Source organism: Hemicordylus capensis, chromosome 2 (genome assembly GCF_027244095.1).
Source record: "Hemicordylus capensis ecotype Gifberg chromosome 2, rHemCap1.1.pri, whole genome shotgun sequence".
In the NCBI taxonomy this organism is placed as follows: domain Eukaryota; kingdom Metazoa; phylum Chordata; class Lepidosauria; order Squamata; family Cordylidae; genus Hemicordylus; species Hemicordylus capensis.
Window position 1 is genome coordinate 279,058,285 of NC_069658.1, and position 21,037 is coordinate 279,079,321.

The window sequence follows — 21,037 nt, forward strand, 5'->3', positions numbered from 1 at the left end:
TGTAAACAATTAGAAAAACCACAGATGAAAGATAACACGAAACATATCAGGACTGTGCCCTATTATGTGAGCGGCAATTTTGCTTCAAAAGCTTTTATAGAAGTATATACAAAGGGATCTCTTGCTAAGTTCACTTTGATGAAGTGAAGGAGATGGGATCAAATAGATAGAGAGATGCTAAATGCCCATAAGCCACTAAAGCCAGCCAGCCAGCCACGGCCTTTAGGCAATTTCTCAAGTTACTTTTGAAATACAGGATAATATGCAAACAGGGGATGTGAGAATCCGAATATATTCATTTTATGCCTTCTGAGAGAAGATTCATGAACTCTGAAGTAGCCCCTGGCTACTTGTAATCGCCAGATCTCATCACATGCATCTTAGGCAAGAGGAGTCCCATTTGCTTAAAATTTTACATAAGAAGCAGCTCTTTGGATGTATGAAGCACAGGTAGATCTCAAGATTTACTATACTACTTCTGTAGCCATAGAGCTATATTTAAAAAAGCCCCAAACCGATTTAGCTTGCCATTTCTTCCAGCTGACAAAGAGAAGCCCAGATTGCCTCATACAGACAGCGAAGAAGTGGCATGTAATAGTTTGTCAGAACTGCGGATGATGTGCTATGCCCACCACAAAGCTACTTAATGTTCTTAGAGTGCCAAACTGCAAATGCATTTCTTTCCCGTCCAGTCAGCAGCTTGGTGGGATAGAATAGTTTCATGTTTCTGGAAGTATGTGGCTTTTTACCTTTGATGAGAGCAATAGGATCGTTCTGAATGGGGAAATTCATATGATTGTGAAAGGACCCAATTGGCTGAAGTACAAAGCCTGACAAACTCAGTCTGTAGCCAATCTTAGAGCTCCTTCACAAAGACTCACAGCAGGGGTAGGCAACCTTTGGCAGTTACAACTCGCCAGTTGTAATCCAGCGACAACTAGAATGCTAAGGTTGCCTACCCCGACCCACAGTGTGCAGATCAGGTTGGAAGATGCCATATGATTGGTCCCTGCCATGTAGTTCCAGCCATACTCTTGTGTGTTTACATTGCAGCCACCATTTATTTCTAGGACTAGTATTTTTAAGCCCGTTATGATAACGGGCGCTAGCTTTCTATCCTGTCTTTTCTGTCTCTCTCTCTCTCTCTCTTTCTGTCTCTTTTTCCCCCCTTGTCCCCTCTCTCTTTTTGTTTTTGTTGTTGTCTCTGTTTTTGTTCTTCCTTATTTTGCTTTTACTTTTTTGGGGGGGTGGTGATGGATGAATAACGGCCAAAATGGCCCATGAGAAGGTGGCCGCCCCCGCCTATCGCCTTCCCGCGCACCCAGCTGCCGGAGCCCACCTTACCCGTTCCAGCCCGAAGGAGAAGAGAGGAACTCAGGAACAGAGCTACTCTCTGTGTTAAGCTGCTGCCCATACTGTCGCAATGGACACAATAGGCGTCCTTTGCGTCCATAGCGGCAGTTTGAGCAGTGACTTAGCACAGAGAGGAGCTCTGCTTGTGAGCTCCTCTTTTCCCTCGGGCTGGAGCGGGTAAGGTGGTCTTCGGCAGCTGGGTGGGCGGGAGGGCGATAGGCGGGGGCGGCGACCTTCTCATGGGCCATTTTGGCCCTTAATCTTTTTGGGGGGGGAGCGGGGAAGGTGATTTTGGGCAGCTGGGAGGGCGGGTGAGCAGGCGGCGGCGGCGGCTGTGAGTGGGTGGGGGCCTCGTTGGCGGCTTCGCCGCCACCTCGCCCAGCTTCATTTTGGGCAGCTGGGAGGGCGGGTGAGCAGGCGGGGGCGGCGGCTGTGAGCGGGCGGGGGCCTCGTTGGTGGCTTCGCCGCCACCTCGCCCAGCTTCCCTGTCCCCCGTCTCGGTCTTCCCCCTCCGCCATTGCCCTCGCCTTTTTCAGGGCGGCCGCTTCTGGTTGCCTCGGCCTCCTCTCGCTGTGCCTCGGCCACTTTCCCCCGCCGCCACACACCGGCTAATGGCCGCCCGTGGCTGTGGGACACTGGTGTCTGCGGTCCTGTGTCCCTTGGGCTCAATGGCCGCCCGTGGCTGTGGGACACTGGTGTCTGCGGTCCTGTGTCCCTTGGGCTCAATGGCTGTGGGACACTGGTGTCTGAGGTCCTGTGTCCCTTGGGCTCTTCTGGGCCTGCGCTTTGCGCAGGCCCAGAACAGCCCAGGGAGGCAGGGACGCAGATCCCCAACATTCCAAAGCCACGGCCACTCACTTAGCCTTTTATTATATAGGATGTCTTTCCCTTTATATTTATTTAGCCAGTTGCTTTGAGTAGGTACCACAATAATAGGTTATTGTATGTATATAATAGCAGTATGGCTGCACATTCTACATAAATTTAGTGGGTATTAAGGACTCTGCCAAATTAATATGGCACAATGTTGTTGTTTTTTAAAGTCCAAATCCACTGGAGTACAGTAGTAATTTACAGAATTCACACTGTCCATATGGGGCACTACTTCCGACTAACATGAGCATAAAACCACTAGCTCCAAGACATTAGAAAGCAGGGTGTAATGTCTCAACTGTAATATAATAGTAGAGCAAACATTTGAGTAAGTCCATTTCTGTGCACTGCAAGTTTCATGGAAATCAGTGGTCCAAATTCCAGTAATTTAAATAATAATCAGGCTTTTTACTGGAGCCAGGTAGCTTTTAAAGTCATTACGTAAGGACTGAAACCGGCACACAAACGATTAAGAGCAGTTTAAGCTTTGTTTCAGAACATGTCTACACATATTTCCAGCAATCCTCCGATTTGAGATTGCTTCTCACTGACCTGACTGAGCCAAAAAGGAAAGAGAGACAAGTGCCAAGAGAAGTTGCAACATTTTAAAAGACATTCCTCTAGCACTTTTGCCTGCCCTATTTTTGCCTGCTAATGAGAACTTGAAAGGGCTGAACATACATACCTCCTCGCTGGGAAGCAAGTTGCCATCCAATTTGTATGCTGTGCCTACACGCCTTCTGACCTGAGGAAGTTTCTCTCCTGTATTAAGTGGATATTCCTTTGGCATTTTCCCAGTGAGTTCCTATGGAATGGGGGGGAAAACCATGAGGGACCTCCAAAGGAATGAGTTCTAACATACAACCTGATGGCCAACAAAGAATAGACCTCACCGCTTCCCGCAGACAGATTTTCTTCAGCTCCTCAACTTTCTGAAGCAGCTTCTCTTGTAAAAGCTTTTCTTTCTTTTTCAGTTCCAAGATTTTCTCTTTCTTTTGTTCTTCACTGATCTCTGAATCTTGTGAGCCTGGAAGAGCAAATGAATTTTAATGTGGATTCATTTCCTTGACCTTCAACAGTGGGTGTTAACTTACATCTTTTCTTAGTTCAAGGTGGGCTTTTCAAAGTGGATCATCAGTACGGTATATACCTTCACTACAATGAAATTCAATGGATATCCTCAATTTCCAGCCAAGTAACACAGAAATGTACAAATTCTGCTTAATGGCACCTACAGTGTATGAAGAAGTCTTAAGCCCACACAAATGGACAACATGCATTAATTTCATTTAAAATGCTGTTTGATTTCTACCTTTTGAGATTTTCAGCTTCATTAGGATCACTTTTCCAAGCACCTTTTCTATATCCCTTGTAGACCAAGAACTACAGGCATCTGTGGACAGCACTGCTTACTAAAAAGACTGCAGGCTTTGCTAAACAAGGATGCTCTCTACTCAAGAGCCTTACTGGGCTCTGTGGGGAGAGCAGGCTTGCTCTCCCTGCAGAGAAGCAGGGATAGTCCCTGGGTGGCCAGATCGGCTGCCCTCATGACTACCGGCTCCGTCATGGAGCCAGTAGGGGCAGTGGAGATCGGTGGCTGATCAGCCCCCGGAACCCCCAGGATGCCCCCTTGGGCATCCTAGTGAGACCCCCGAGGCCGGGAGGCTGCTTGTAGTCTCCTGGTCAGGGGTCTACTCCGCGCCACACAATCAGTAAAATGGGTTTAGCGGAGCGCTTGCTCTGCTAACCTCGTTTAAGGGCGGGGGGGGGACTAAAGCAGGCTAACAGCAGGGAGCCATGCAGCTCCCAGAAGTTCCCATGACCACAGGAAAGCGGGCTGGGCTCCCCTTAGCCCGCTTTCCTGTGGTCGTGAGAATAGCCTCAACGTTTTTAATGTGAACACAACTGAAGACAGATTAAGGGCCGCCCCCATCACAACTTACTTCTCTTGTAGAGAGTTCAAAACCAAGGGGGAGTTTGATTCCGTCTTCAGTGTGACACAACCCTGCAAAGCTAGACTTTTTATTCAGTGTACCATCTACAAATCCTAGAATACAGAACAGCAAGATGGCTGCTGTATCTATAGACAACATGTGCTGGAGGAGGAGGAGAGAACATACAGGGAGCCTCTGACTTTTGAGACTTCTAGGCCAGATGGGTGGGGCAGAAAGAGAAGATATGTATTTATCGCATTCATATACTGCCCTATATAAAATCTCAGTGCAGTTTACAATCAAACAACCAAACCTAAAAAATCATGTCAACCGATTAAAATTACCATTAAATTAATAAAACTTTAAAACTTAATAATCTAAAAGCCTGATAAAACAGGTGTGTTTTCAGAAGTTGTTTAAAAACAACTAGAGGTGGGGAGATTCTGATCTCATTTGGGAGTGTGTTCTAGAGCCTCAGGGCTACCGTAGAGAAGACCCAGTTTTGGGTTGCCATCAAGCAAGCCAGTGGCAACTGCAACCAGACCTCCCCCGGTGATCAGCGGGAATCATGAAGAAGGTGGCACTCTCTTAAATACAATTATAGGTACTGCCTATAGCTGAATGGGTTGAAGTTGCTCTGGGTAAACCTGTGTTTCAGGAGTGTGTTGACTGCCTGCACCAGATTGGCAAAAGATAGAATGGGAACATTTCCTTCCTTGGTGCTGTTATTGAGCCAGCCACTTAGGACAGGGTTGGACAGGATATTCTACTTGTAGTGAGACTGGGCATTAAGATCCTGGGAGGGAACAGGTTCCGTAGGACTGTATCAAGAGGAGTTGTATTAGCCAGCTATAAGTTTGGGTATGTGGAATGTAAAAAGGATGAGGGGACTCTGTCTTGTCGGCATAAGCTGAGACCGGCCACTCTCTCTTGTTCTAAGTGGAGAGGGGGTTGTAAGGCAGCACTGAAGATGCTCTGGATTTCAGTGTTGTACTAGCCTAATAACCAGGCAAGTGAGTCTGGAAAAGCCAGAGAATGACAGCACTAGAAAGGGAGCTAGGAACAAGGAGGGACCCATCATCCCATCTCCCTGGAATTCTTCACGGGTATAAGTTACCAGCTGAATAAGAGAGAGGCTGTACTTAAAGACCATGGGATCTCCCCACTGCACTAGTTACCCAGTATGAAAGCACTGTGGAAGACAACATAACAACCAAGGCACTCCTGATTTCACTGTGAGAAAAATCCTGGGCACCGTGCCACAAAGTGAACAAATCCCATCTCCTCTGGAGCCATGTGAAAGCAATAAGTCTCCATAAGACTCTGGTAACTTTTCTAATTTGCTGACACTTTTCTAATTTGAAGAAGCTATGAACACAATGAGCAACTAGAATGACTTGAAAACAGAATCCATTTTCATTTCCAGTATAACCTGCTTCGTTATTGTTATTTATATACCACTTTTCAGCTAAAAGTACTGGGTTAAGATATTCTCCCCCTACTAAATATAAAAGAGCTACCTCTTGAAAAGGTGCCTGTTGTCCCGCTAAAAGCTTTAAGAAGTCCAGAGTATAAAGACACATGGAGCAGCAGCCTTTCGAAGGTGAAGCAAATCTGACTTGATCATGCCTGGATGGGAGACCCCATGGACAACACGGCACAATCAGTGAAGAGTTCTGGGGCGGTCTGCGAGGAGAGCGGATTACACTTGCCCTTCCCACAGACAATCGTTCTGGCTTCCCTGGGTGGGTGGATCACCCACCCAGATGACTGGCGGCTGCTCCCTGCAGCTCCGAGGGTCGGGGTGCCGGGACGTGCCACCACACATTCCCCCCCCCCCGCCAGAGCTCCATTGGGATCCCCCACCGAGTGTGCCAACCGTGGCTGCAAGCAGCCATGGCAGACACACGAGCAAATAAGTGAGGTTAAGGGAGTGCTTGCTTCCTTAACCTCATTTTAAAGGGAGGTACTTAGGCCGCTTTGCCACCAATCCCGGCAGTTCACACTCCCTTAGCCCGGTTTTGCATGTAGAGTGTGTGTGTGTGTGTGTGTGTGTGTGTGTGTGTGTGTGATAAATAAATAAAATATATTGGCACAGCAAAAGCAGATCCCACATATATGGGTGTTTGTTTTTTGCAAACCTCTGCGATTCAAATCTTGCTGAGTAACCCCTGCTAAAGTGTAAAGTTGGATTTAAGTGTAAAGTTGGATTTTTCATAGGAGATAAAATGCAGCTTCCTCCCATTAATTGTACACATGCAGCTGAGTTTCACAACACAATAATTAGGACTCAGGCAAAAGACGTTTGTAACAAGACATCTCACCTGACGAGATCAAGCTACCGTTACTGGCCATAATAAGTTGATTCTTGGCCTCTGAAGCCACTAGTTTTGAAACCTTTGGTGTTCCCATCTCTGTAAGGTCCATTGCTATATCATCCAAACTTCTGGCTGAGGGAATTTTTGCCTGAAGCAATTTGAACGTAGACACAAACCACAATGAACATGTATCATCCTGTTATATCAAGTATCTAGCAAAAAGTAATTGAAGACTATATTTCACATTATACTGAGAACTTCACGACCTAACATTTTCTGGACACTGATTATTAGAAACCACTTGACTGCCTATTCAAAATAAACAGCGGGTGGGCGAGGGAAGTAGGCAAAAGGGGTATAACAACACTAGATAAAAGTATGGTGTTAGCAGACCAATAACATTGATGGTCAGTCTGGTAAAAGCATTGGTGGTCAGAAGGTTAAGCAGGACAGGCAGCTCTGGAGGGCCTAGCCTTTTGTCTCACTGAGGCCACTTCCACGATCCCTGGAAAGCGACGAGTGGCTGCTTGTCTGCGGGGAGAGTGGGCTAAGCCGGCTCTCCCTGCAGACCCAGAAGAAGCTCTTCTCACGGACCGTGAGAAGAGCTTCACTGTGTCTCTACTGTGGTGGAGGCAAGGCATAGATTCAACACTTTGCACATGTGGCCAATGCCTTTCTGCAGTCCTTAACCAAAGATTATACGAAACTACCTATGTTACAGCTCAAAGATAAAACAATAGCCATGTCAGTCTCTATATAAGGCAAACTTGTAAAAGCAGCTGCAAAACCTCCCACCTATGGCGAGTACAAAGAGCCTCCAGGTGACCAGACAGAGATGCACTGAAAATAAGGAGAGCTGACTCTTCTTCTCTTCTGAGTGGTTGATGTAAGCTATGTTAGTCTTTTATGGCACATGTGGGCTCGGAAACATGCTTTTGCACTTAAGAGCTTAATAGCAGTCCTATTGGATCAGACCAAGGGTCCATCCAGTCCTGCTTCCAACAGCGATCAACAGCTGCCTTCAGGAAACTCACAAGCTGCTGGGCATGAAGGCAATATCCCTTTCCTTTTGATCCCCAGGGGCATACTGCTTTTTATCTGGGAGGTTCTGTTTAGCCAGTACAACAAATAACTATTGATAGACCTACCCTCCATGAATTTGTCTAACCTCCTCCCGCACTTAAAAAACAAAACGATGGACATATGAAGCTTCCTTAAACAGAGTTAGGGCATTTAGTTCCTTCATCTTGTGGACTTCTTTGGATGATAAAATCTTCTTCAGGGAGTACCCGATGAAAAGGATAGCTATGTATTTTAAGCAATTGAGCCAAACCATTTTTTTCTTGACAGTAACTTACTTTGCTTTGTTTTCTGTCCAAGTAAAACTGATGTTGACTGATTGCCATAACCCAGATGGATTTAATCAGAGAAGTGTTCGCATACCAGGTTTGTACCACAAGGCCACTCTGCCCAAAAGTCCTTCTTGACACTGAAATTCTAAAACATTCAAAAACAAAGCTGCATAAAGTTTCTTCTTTTTCACATTTTCAAGCTTCCCCATCTCTGTCTCAGTCAGAAGAATCACACAGTGCTCTGTACTGCAGAGGCTGGAAAAATCCAGATACTAAAATAAATGGCAATTCTCTGTTTTCACTCTGCTGGCGTTTCTGGCCTAGTTCTCAATGAGGTGGTAGGCTTACATCTGACGTTAGTCTGCTTCAAACAGCAGACTGGAGATCACAAGACTTGTCACTTGAATATTCCTCTACTGAAAAAGCAACTATGCTGCACCTGAAAAACTGGATGTCAGGGAGAAAGGTTCCAACCTAGCCTCTTCTTGGACATGCCAGTGTGCTATGTGGAGGGGTTGGGTACAATCCTGTCACCCATTTACCACTTCAGTGAGATCCAGGTCTCTGTTCCACCCAGACCTTTGACTTTCTTCTTTGTTAAAGAACTGAGTCACAAGTGAAAAGCCACTCCCGACAAGAGTTGTACAACAAACTGTGTGCTGCTTAAAGGAGGTTGCTACCACAGTCAAAGAGTAAGGGGGGAAAGGGATATGGAGTCCATGCTACCTCTGAAGAGGGAGCCAATTCACATTTCTGAGTTGGAGCAGGAGCCACACAAGGCAAATTTCCCAACTGTTATCAATGGGAAGGGAGCTGCGCTTTGGGCAAAGGCAACTAGTACTGAGAACCCTTCTCTACACACTCTTGATTTGATTCAGCGCATAGATACTATTGTCAAGAGGGCACTCTTTAGGGAAAAAACCCTAAAGACAGACATTCAACCAGATAGATCCACTATGAGGTATATTTGATAACGCTTTACTCTAAATTACTAGTACAGTAATACATGCAAGGTTTTCTGATGTAATATAATCTTACTGTGTGTGTGTGAGAGATATATGATTACAGCTTATAATTTTAGAAGCTCCACAGTTCATATCAATGTTTATGGTATGAACACAGAATGGAATGCCTTTATATATATATATATATATATATATATATATATATATATATATATATATATAATGAATTAAAAGATGTTCTGGGTTGATTTTAGAGACAGGAACATAGGAAGCTGCCATATACTAAGTCGGACCATTGGTCCATCTAGCTCAGTATTGTCTTCACAGACTGGCAGCAGCTTCTCCAAGGTTGCAGGCAGGGGTCTCTCTCAGCCCTATCTTGGAGAAGCCAGGGAGGGAACTTGGAACCTTCTGCTCTTCTCAGAGTGGCCCCATCCCCTGAGGGGAATATCTTACAGTGCTCACACTTCCAGTCTCCCATTCATATACTACCAGGGTGGACCCTGCTTAGCTAAGGGAGCAAGTCATGCTTGCTACCACAAGACCAGCTCTCCTCTCTATACAGATACAGGGAGAGTATGTTCTCAGAAATATTATGGTCAAACTGTTTAGTTTAGGTAAATTCTACTGCATACTTAGGCATCTCCTGTTCATTTACACAGAAGATTTGTTGCACATATTTATTTATTTTATTTTTATTTATTTTTGCATTTATATACCGCCTTTCGTTAAAAAGATAACCCCAAGGCGGTTTACAAAAGTTAAAAACATACAATAAAAAGACAATAAAAACATCATGTTAAAAATATAAAAACAGGCATAAATACAATACAACAAATACAACAAATAAAAACACATTTCCAGTGGATTCTTTCCACAGTATTTTTCCAGCAGCCTTTCACAACATACACTATTATGTTTGTTTATTCTTAAAGAAAGCGGACCCATACAGGTTCTTTTTTGTGGATTGATTGAAAATACTCCTGTAAAATGAAAAAGGCCCAGTAAAGTCCCTTTGTGCTGCTACACAGATGAATACTGGATGTTGCTATGTCTCAAACCTAGCAATACCTGTAGTGAAACATCAACACATCACGTTCAATGGGGGAAAAATCATCTTCACAAAAGATTAAATGCACCACACACAGTTTTGGACAGAGCAACTGCTCACCTACGAGGATCATGAACTTCAACAGCAAATTTCTTTTCGCGGAAATAGAGATTCTCCAGCTGTTTCCATTGAAATAACTGGAAGAGAGACATAAAAACAGAATAATACTGTTATCTGAGGGCCAACACATTTTTCTCTTCATAATGCCATGTGAGCTTTAATATGGGATAAATCCAAGTTACAATTGAGGATAATTGTGCACAGATTCTAAAACCATAGTTTGCAAAATGAAAAGGCCCATGTACTGAAGTTATTCTGCTTGTCATAAACAGCACACTACTAATCGTGTTCTGCAGATGAATTGTAACTGCAGGTAGATGCAACTCTCTCCTCCAATGTGCTGTCATCCCCAGACCAGGAACTTATTCTGCATTTCTGGCTAACAAGCTTTGCTGTCCACACTGAGATAACCAAAGTCATTTTTTGATCTGAAACAAACTGATATAGAAATACAACAAAATATGCATTATTCTCCCTGTGACCTTTGCCACCAATTAGATGCGAGTCATCAAACATTATCCAGGGAGACTTTATTCATTTCTGCTTTCATGGGGCACATCATCATATAAGAGGAACCAATAGGAACAGGGTAGGATTCAGTGTTTAGAAAGCCCAAGAAGTTTTTCACACAGGGCTTTTAAAGTCCTTTAGCTCACATCTCCTCCAGAATGGAGGGTGTGCGTTCACATATCAGGCAGATTTACTTCGAAACTGCAAGCCATTGGGGAGCACTTCACACACAATTCGAGTTTTTCACGGCACGTTAAGAATGTAGCCAAATTTATATCTGGGGTAAAAAATTTGAAGACAGATCATCCTGGAGAGAATCTATCTATGTAGTTGCTAAGAGTTGACACTGACTTGATGGCACTTCATCAAATCAATCAAATTTTTTAAAAATAAAGTTTTTGCATCGTTTTTTTGGGGGGACAACTTCAAGTTTGCAGTAAAACCTTGCAGAAAACTAGAGGTAAAGCCTACTGTGTGAAGAATTCCCAGGGAGTTATTCACACATGGCTTCATGCCTCGGGGGTATCGGAAGAGCGAATCTGCTTTGCAGCATATTCGCAAGATGTTCAATTTGAGGGATTAAATTGACAGTTCACATAGCTGCTGGCTCGTCCCCACACTCCCTGGCAGATCTTTTTCCTGTGCATTCCCACCTACTTGCTCCGGCTTTTTCCTCTAACCACTCACAAATCAAACCACAGAGGAAGAGGCGAGAGAGCTTTTTAAAAATAGTTTGACAGCTAAGAGCCAAAGACCAGCATGCCGAGTTACCAAACAGGTGGATCAAACAGCAGGACGCTTAACCCTTGCTTTTGTGAGTGACTGCCTTCATCACGTTTCACCCCGCCCCCACACACACCTAATGGAATCAGCTTAGAGAAAAAGGGCTCAGGTTACATCAATTCTGCATATCTAAAGCCTATGTAGAACATAGGAAGACACACATTTTGAAGTTTGTGCTTGTGATTAACTCAGGAATTTCTCCCTACCTCTCCCTCAACAGAGTATCACCAATCTACAACAACACGCCCCCAGCGCTTGCAACTGCAAATCATGAAGAGCAGACCATACCCCAAACAGCTGTCAAACTTCCCTTCACTGAGTTTTGAAAAACGCCGATTGTCTGGCATGACCACCCCACACATAACAGATAAAACTGTGGGGCATAACAAAAGCCCTGTTTGCCTACAAAAAGCCTCTGAAACTAGAGGATTTTTTAAAGCCAGATATACTTCAGAGTAAGCTGGAATTTGCAGCCTCCATTTGAGGAAAAACAAAGTCCTGTCTGTCCTGGTCCGAGAGCCCACAGAGACATTAGGGTAAATCAAGCTAATATGTGGACTGGCAAATTCCAATCAGGAGTGGATTTGAAATAAAAGCCTTGTATGTAAAACCTCCAGGTGTGGGCACCAAAACTCATGCCCCATATAGACTCATTACTAAACCTCACTTCATGCAAGAGATGTAACAATGTGCCCGTTCTCTTCCCACTTCCAAGGATGCAGACACATTCCTCTTAAGGAAACCAGGAATTGTTAAGGGTAAATGGAATGGACATTAAATGATACACATTGCAACCCTCTGGTATCCAGTTACAAGCACTGCATTAGATTAGGTACTCTAGAATCTATCTATCTATAATTTTCTAAGGTGTACTCGTGGCTAATCCCGTGCGTGGCAGCTCTCATGAGAGTTCATGAGCAGAAGTACCTGATTGGGCAGTGGGTATTCCATATGCAGATAGGGAGGAGGAGCCTGTGATGGTTAAGGTCAGTTGGAATGCACCTGTTACTGGTCGGAAGATGTTCTTGATTGTAGAAGAGAGGAATCTATATAGATAAAAGGATAGTGGGGAAGGGTCTGTGAAGAGATGGGTTGTGAGGGAGGAAAGAGTCCCTTCAGGAGAAGGAGGCTGCCATTGTGTGAATTAGATGAGGAAGAAAATAAACAAGATCTGTTAACTCAGGAAGGGGAGGAGAGAGAGAGAGAGAGAGAGAGGAAAAAGAAGGGAGGAGAAGAGCGAGTGGAGGAGTGTAAAAGAGAGAAAAAGAAGGGAGGGGAAGAGGGGTGAGGGACAGGCCTGAACCTGTCAGCGGCCTGAGGGGAATGAGTAGCCATGGTGGCAGCAGCACGGAAGGGCCCAGTCAACCACTGCTGCTGTTTGGGGCTACCGAGACTATTGGCAGAGGGAGGCAGGCAGGCAAGGGACAGGCCTGGGCCTGTCAAGCGGTCATGTCAGTGGCAGCAATGAGGAAGGGCCCGGTCTGCTGCTCTTGCTCCAGTGGAGAGGAGCAGGAGTGGGGTTTGGGTGAGGACGGGGACATGGATAAGGGGCTGCAACTTGGCCATTAGCCCCAGCAACGCTGCAGCAGAGACTAAGAGGGGTGAGGGGGATGGAGCAATGGGATGGAGGAGTGAACAAGAGGGGTGAAGGGGATGGAAGCAATGGGATGGAGGAAGAGGAGCAGAGTGTGGCTCAGGTGAGGGTGGTGAGATCTGAGGTGAGGGGTCCTCTGGGGTGAGGGGAACAATCAAGTACTAGTGTGCAGATGCTCTGTGTGGGTTAAGCTAGTTTTAAATAAGATTCTTATGAATGTCTGATAAAGTAGAAGATAAACGTATTCATATAGGCATATGAAACCCACTGATTGATATAAGCACACCTAACTTTGTGCTGGATTGCAGCCACCGTTTCTGAGATTTACGTGCTCTCAGCTGTGGAACCTTGCATTTACAGTGCAATTCTGCACATGATTACTCAGATGTAAATCCCAGAGTTCAGTAGGTTTAATGAGTTTAGAAACAGTTCCCAAGAAACTTGCAAGTTTCTTACAGAGTCCACTGTAAACTTCTTTTCACTGAAGTGAGAGTCAAATATAAAGTAATCAAGTAAACTGCAAAATAGGGTTAGGATTTAAAAGAACAGTACTTTCCTTTTTCCCTTTTATTTTTCTTGCTTCCACTTTTGTTACCTGGCACACTACTGGCAAGCACCACTTAATGCTAAGAGTGGTAGGCAGCTTCTTGAGACTACTGGGCCACTTGATATGTGTTCTGTCCACCCTGCCTTCATCTTAAGAAAAAACTGGTACACCTGGAAACTTTTAGTTTCCCACAACGTGCAGTGACAAATGGAGTCCACTTCCTGGCACTTGACTCCAAGATAGCTAGGTCAGTCCAGCTACACAGCCATTTCAAACAGGTCTGGAAGGGGTTTTCAACATTCCGTTTAAAATAACAGTTAGGAAATTAGTAATTCAGCCCAGGGTGCTGCACCCTGAAAACTTTCAGGTGTCCCAAGTTGAGGGTAGCGGGGAGAAACACACCACATAATACAGAACACACACACACACACACACACACTTAATGCAGGCTCTGCAACACAAAAAACCAAACACACAACCTTTCAAACATTCACAGAACATCTATCCTATTCTGCACAGAAAGGCAAGAAGGACTCACAGAGATTAAAAGAGAATCTCCTTTGTCATGAACCCTCCTGCCTATTAAGATCATCTGGGGAGGTCGGGCTATGGCTACCATCGGCTTTTTGGTGGCTACTCAGGACTGGGCCTTCTGTGGCTGCCCTAGGGCTCTGGAATGCACTGCCTGTTATAATCAGAGTTTCTCCATCTCTGGTTGTTTTTTAAAAGACCCTTAAGATGCACCTGTTTGCTCAGGCTTTTAATTAATTTTAACTGATGTTATATCATAATTGTTTTAATCAATTTAGCCTGTTTTCTATATTGCATTTTAACTTATGTACACCACCTAGGGATGCATGTCAGGCGGTACAGAAATATGACAAATTAATAAACAAGGGAGTTTTCTTTGCACAGGATCAGTGTGTGTTTCATAACACTTCTATCCCATTTTGACTGTCGCTGGACAGTGCCTACTGTCAACTGCCATGTGCCACCCCCACACACCTACACCCACCTAAAATGAGTGGGGTACTCATTTTAATTGTTAGGAATATTGAAATGTTTAGATTCTTTGGTGTCTAACAACCTTTCCTCATAATGAATCCCTATGAGGATTCATTATATGCCTTCGTTTCTTCTGTTCATTTTGACTATCATTGGAAAGTGCCAACTGCCTACTGCCATGTGTCAAGTACACCCCCACACCCACATGCCCCCCCCAAACTCACTGGGGTATGCAGTTTATTTTTTAGGTATTTTTGAAGTGTTTAGATTCTTTGGTGTCTTCATTACATACCTTCATTTCTTCTGTTCATTTTGACCCCACTGCTTTGCAGGTGGGGGTGGGGAATTAGTGGCATCTCATGTCCCAACTACCCTGCAACCCACAAGCCGCTGGGTACTCAGTTTATATTTTAGGAATTTTTGAGGTATTTAGACTCTTTGGTGTGTAATGAATCCTCATAGGGATTTATTATGAGGAAAGGTTATTAGACACCAAGGAGCCTAAACACTTTTTTAAAAATCCTAGAACATAAACTGAGTAGTACCCCACTGCCTTGTGGGTGGGAGTGGGGTGTAGTTGGCGCTGTCAAAAAGACAGTCGAGATGAATGCAAGAAAAGAAGGTGTGTAATGAATCCTCATGGGATTCATTGAGGGAAAGTTATTATACAGCAAAGAATCCAAACACTTGAAAGATAGTGACCACACATTTTGCTCGATAACTCCACTTCTACAAGGGCTAGAACTTCACTCTTTTTTTTTTTTTTTAAATGAAAGCTGGGAATCTGAAGGAATTAATAGGAGGGATCCGAACCTCAAATCGATTCCAATCAAATCAGGTGTGATTCGATTTGTACCCGAATCTAGCCAATGGACCACAGGGGTGATTTGTTTTGTCTACAAATCACCTGAATCAGCTATATTTGTGTACAAATCGATTTGCATCTGAATCAATTTGCACATCCCTGACATCTACATTAAACAAAACAAACAGATCCATAAAATTCCAAAAAGCAGTTAAAAATAACTAAAAAGAGCCAAGCCTAAACAAGATCAACTTACACAACAGATAAATTAAAGGCTTGCTGGAAAAGAAGCATCTTTAGGCAGTTGCAGAAAACTGGTAGAGTTGTGCCCAAAGTTAGCTATTAAAAAAAAATTCACTGCAGATAGATGCAAGATTGATGTGGAACCTAGGAAGCTGCCATATACCAAGACAGACTGTTGGTCCATCTAGTTCAGTACACAGACTGGCAATGGCTACTCCAAGGTAGCAGGCAGGAGCCTCTCTCAGCTTCTTATTTTGGAGATACTGCCAGGGAGGGAACTTGGAACCTCAGATGCTCTTCCTAGAGCAGCTCCATCCCCTAAGGGTAATATTGTACAGTGCTCACGCATGTAATCTCCCATACATATGCAACCAGGGCAGATCCTGCTTAGCAAAGGGACAAGTCATGCTTGCTACCACAAGACCAGCTCTCCTCCCAAGTAAGAGGGATATATAATATGTGCATGCTCCCTCCACCATGCATATAAGAAAACATGAAAGAACTCTTATACTCTCTCCGATTAGTACAACTGCGGAGGCGGGGTAGCGGTGGTGGAATTGCACAAAATCAGAGATATACATTACTCCGTATATCCCTTGAGTAAGTGTGCTTTGGATCACAGCATAATAATGTGATCCTATACACTATTACATGAGGCCAAGTTCCACTGTGTAGAATGCAGCATATTTTATCTCCTGTTCATATCGTACCCTTCAATGCTTCCATTTTCAGGAGAGCTCACTTCTAAGCCAGTATGCATATGGAGAACTTGAAACGTAATCTCCAGTTTGAACATCAGTCTTACAAACACAGAACAGCATCCCTTCAGTGTCTGCTTCTGGTGCCTATCTTGTATTTCATTTAGATTGTGAGCCCTTTGGGAACAGGGAGCCATCTTATTTATTATTCTATGTAAACCTCTTTGAGAACTGTTGAAAAGCAGTATATAAATATTTGTAGTAATACAGCAGCTGCCTTAGGCTGCACACTAGCCTAGGAATAAACCCCACAGTTTATTCAATAGAAATAAACTTATTGAGTAAACATGCACAAGATTCATTTCAATAAGCTGCATACTTACAGTGCAATAATATAGATGTTTAATCAAAAGTAAGTCCCACCAAATTCAAAAGGAGCTTACTCCCAGGCATAGGATTGCAGCATCATGTGCATAGCAGTTTGTGTGCAAAGAGCTTTACAGTCAATGGCTGTCATCCAGCCATTAATTTCAGAGGGACTACTCATGAGTAACTTATTCTGGATGCAGGTCAATGCATCCAAAAAGGTTTCACTCAAACATTTCATTCCTCATATTCATACATCTGGAATGAAATATTATCATGCACCTCTGCAACAGCTAAACATAACATGGTAGACCACAGCACTCAGCAACCACACATACACTCTTCAAAAACATAAAATAGAATGTTTTTTTTATTTTAGATGTCATTAATATAGCATAATTGTTCACATGCTGAAGAATTCATAGCATTCCTTTTTCTTTTTTTTAATACAAGCTTTTCATCTTCAGAAATCCTGCCGGATCCAAACTGTGCCTTTGCCCAAGCTGCACTTTATGATTATTATTAGGCTCCGCTGTATTCAAGAGTGCTGCAAATGATCCTCGACTGTGCTTCAAAAATACCCATTTATGGTTTGTGGGAATGTTTCAACAGCCTTTATTGTTGACAAACCCAGTTGTCTTTCCATTAAAAGAACATAAAACATCCTCAAAATAGTATAATGTGTATTGCCACCTCACCCCACCCCACTATTTGGAAGTTGACTGCAAAACGGGAATTTTTTCCAAGGGAAGAAACAGGGACTCCCTGTATTAAGGGAGAATTTGAAACCATTCAATGAAAAAGACAATTCTTTCAATAAGCACAACTATATGTTAGTTAACATTCTGATCTTGAACACATTATAAAAACTCAGACCGCCGATTTCTACTGAACTATATCCACAGAGGTATACTTTGGGTCACAGCTTTCATACAGACAGTTATCTCCTCCCTCTTTTGGAAAAAGCACAGTCACATAATGCAAGATTAAGCTAAACCTTTGCTCCCGGCAGAAAGATTCTAGTCCAAGGGGAAAACGGGACTCAAGATTCTTTGTACTTACCTGTTAGCTATTGGATCTTTGTAGAAGCTGGACATTTGTTAATCCAAGTGTTTCAAAAGTGCAGGTGTGTGTAGGTGGCTGTGTGTGTGTTTTAAACACACACACATTCTTAGGTAATCCCCCCCCCGACCCCTTCCCCCTGGTACGAGGACAACTTCCTGGCTCAACTCCTCTGCCAAACTTCCAGACACTTAGGTGTAACTCCAGTTTCACAGACAGCCTCCCTCTGCTGACACACTGCTGACATCATCAGTTTCTTTATCAGCAGGGTTGCCTCCCATTCCACCCCCTCTCTCCTCCACAGCAGAAAGCGCAAGAGGGCAAAGGAGGCAAGGCGATGAGGAGTTTCTCACAAGAGGAGAGGCATGCCTCAAGCTAGCATGGGAGAAAGGGAAAGGAAGGCTCTCAGCTACACTGCGGGCTGAGGCAAGGGGCAGTAGAGGAAGCTCGCAAGAGCTAATGAGATACAGTCCTCCACACTGGGCTTGCTCATGCTTAGCTTACCGCAGGCAACAGGTTCTACAGGAAGAGTTTGTTATATTCCAGCAGCATTTCCCTTCAGTTTGAATATCATGTTCATTTGATTAAAAAAAAGGGGGGGGGAGTGTGTGTGTGTGTGTGTGTGTGTGTGTGTGTGTGTGTGTGTGTGTGAGAGAGAGAGAGAGAGAGAGAGAGAGAGAGAGAGAGAGAGAGAGAGAGAGAGAGAGAGAGAGAAATGAGATCTCTTGAAAGAGTAGCCTCCTTCTTTCTCTGGCTACCCTTATCACTGACTCACGATGACTCCTACCATGCCTCCCCCTCTTTATCACCATCTCTGGAATTTTTTAATTTGCAGTGACATACGCAAGGCTCTCTGCATATCTGGAGGATGTGGGAAACCCAAAAGGGTACTGACACAACATACCAAGAGACAACCTGTTCGACGAGAAGCCTGTGAACAAGGTGGAGTTTGGCACTTGAATAAGCAGGAGTCGTTTCACCTCAGTGATCCCTTGCAGCTCACAGCTGGAAATGGCTGCATGAGGTGTTCAGGTAGATCTGGACTTGCTGCTCCAGTGGCAAAGACCTCCACATCAGGGGCAATTATAACAAGACAAACTCTGCCTCTGTGGGCACAGATGAAGGAGGAGGGGCACTGTGCTTGGACTGCATGGATGACTCAGAAGAATGGGGTTCAACTGCTTGGTCTGTTGCAGACTCCCCTCCACAGGAGACTGAATGAATGTTGCAGAATGAGGTGGCAGACTGGACTAAACTACTTCAGGATGAAGGGGTGGGATACTGGTTTTGAAGAACACTCCCCTATGTAAAATAAAAATGCACACCCATCCCTGTAAAGATAAATTAGCTCAGCAAGAAAAGGGCCAAGCCAGAAGCTTTTTTCCAGTGGGGGATGGATGGATAAATAAATAAATAAATAAACAAACAAACATGCAGACCAAGCCTAATCTTGGCCATGCCACTTAATTTCACAATGTGTTGATCTATCTGTAAAATGGGAACAAGGACAGCAAGCTATTACGGGAGTAAATGACTGGGAGGTGGCCAGGTGGCAATCCTGCAATCACATTGTTCAAGCAAGGAATTGATGATATGCAAAACTCAGCATCGTGAACATATCAGCGCTTTCTAAACAACACAGATCTGCTTAAATCTTAGAACTTGCAGAGAGGGCTGGACAGATCCCAGGGGTGCCTCGATGGCAAACCCGCCAACCAGCTTCCCTCCCAAATGAAATTGAGAGAGCAAGCACTCTCTTAACCCCACTTTGTAATAGTCTGCCAGCCTCCGCTGTGAGCAGTGGGAGCTGGCAGACTATGAGGCTCCTGGCCAGCTTAGGGGAGGGGGCATCCCCATAATGCACTGTGCACTCACACGGTGCATTATGGGGGTTCCAGGCCTCCTGGCACCCTGATCTCCACACTGCCTGAGCAGTGCTCGCTTGCACGTCTGGGCGAGCGATCTCAGCGCAAATACTCTGTATGAGGATCAACTAAAGGAGGTAAACTTTTTAAGGCTTCCTCCCCACTGATCCTGTAGCCCTTTCTCACTGATCATGAGAAAGGGCTCGTTGTGTGTATGAAGGAGGACAATCATCTGAAGTGCAGTTCAGACTTTTTTTTTTAAAGTTCTCTCACCAGTGACATTCTGCTTGAGATCCATGTCCCAGAAATCACCTTCTCTCCAAAAAGATACCCCATATTTTATCTAGCAGTGGGTGATTAGCACAGAAGCTCCACAAAAGCCAATTTCTGGTCAGCCAGAACTTGCTGTTTTGGAATGAATGGTCTACAGCATCTCTTAAAAAAGCTTCTAAAAAATGACCCAGTGCCTAGAATAGTGAGCACTGTCTGTATGACAGTTTCATCATCTCTTTCTCATCTATGGAAAAGGAAGTAGAAGCCAGCCTGAAATATGGACCCAAGGTTCTGAAGCTCCCACAGTTATACTTCACAGGGTTGTTGTGAGGAGAAACTTAAGTATGTAGTACACTGCTCTGGGCTCCTTGAGGAAGAGCGGGATATAAAATGTAATAAATACATTATTATTATTATTAATAATAATAATAAATAATAATAATGTGCCTGAATTGATACCATTTTTTAAAAGGGGCCCAATGGCCCTTTCCTGCATAGAGGCATTCACGATTCTCATTACAGCTTGGCCCAGATTCTCTATTGGCCTTACCTAGCCAAGATGTGGACAGGTCCAGCTGAAACATGGTGACCTTCCCAATTTAAAGTAACCAGTTGTTTAAAAAAAAATCTAAGCAGAAGTTCTAAGGATCTAAGCAAAAGTAACAAAAGGACATTTGTTACAGGTGATGTTTGTTTGTTTTTTAACCCTTTTCCCCACCCTACTCCCATAGCATGAGTGGAGGTAATGTGCACGCTGCTGCCATGCCACACGAGGGGTGCTAGGGAGCACGTTAGGAGTGCTGAGAAGTTGGCACTGAAGCAGGAAGCTGTGATGAGTGATGGAGGAGCAAGTACAGACCTGCTCTCCTCACTCTTAAAGGTGCCCCAATTGTTCTTTGAATTGGTGCATGAATTGTGATTTGTGTGCATCCCTACTGCCACAGCAGCACCCTTAGCAGGAAGCACAGTCAACCAGAGCAGCATCAGCCACATTTTGACTGAGTACACCTTGCAATGCAGATTGCAGAGCAGACCAGAGTACTGAGTGAAGCACAAGTTAATCTCAAGGCCAGACATGGTGCTCATCATAGCAACCATCAAGACATATTACACACACGGGGTGGGGGGAGGGAGCTGCCACTGTCCATTTCTCGCCACAAAACAATTTCTCAAAGAAACTAAATCACAACCCAAGGAAGTCAGGCACCCAAGTTCTGCCTTTGTCAATCTGAGATCCAGCAAAACCAGATAGCATAGCAGCAATTTCACAGCATATTATACTCTGTGCTAAGAAAACCACAGAATCAAACCTACCTTCCT

At 44.2% G+C, this 21,037-nt stretch overlaps 1 protein-coding gene across 12 annotated transcripts in view; it reads right to left on the minus strand.

Annotated features, from left to right (window-relative positions):
• The window catches only part of FRMD4B (FERM domain containing 4B), a 393,137-nt gene that overhangs the window by 22,522 nt on the left and 349,578 nt on the right, over positions 1–21,037 (minus strand). For all 12 annotated transcript variants that reach the window (XM_053298157.1, XM_053298156.1, XM_053298158.1 and 9 more), the window contains 5 exons: positions 9,967–10,043; positions 7,837–7,975; positions 6,485–6,626; positions 3,120–3,253; positions 2,912–3,031 (listed from right to left, as the gene is read on the minus strand). In XM_053298157.1, the coding sequence (XP_053154132.1) occupies positions 2,912–3,031; positions 3,120–3,253; positions 6,485–6,626; positions 7,837–7,975; positions 9,967–10,043 (612 nt within the window). The remainder of the gene's footprint in view (positions 1–2,911; positions 3,032–3,119; positions 3,254–6,484; positions 6,627–7,836; positions 7,976–9,966; positions 10,044–21,037) is intronic.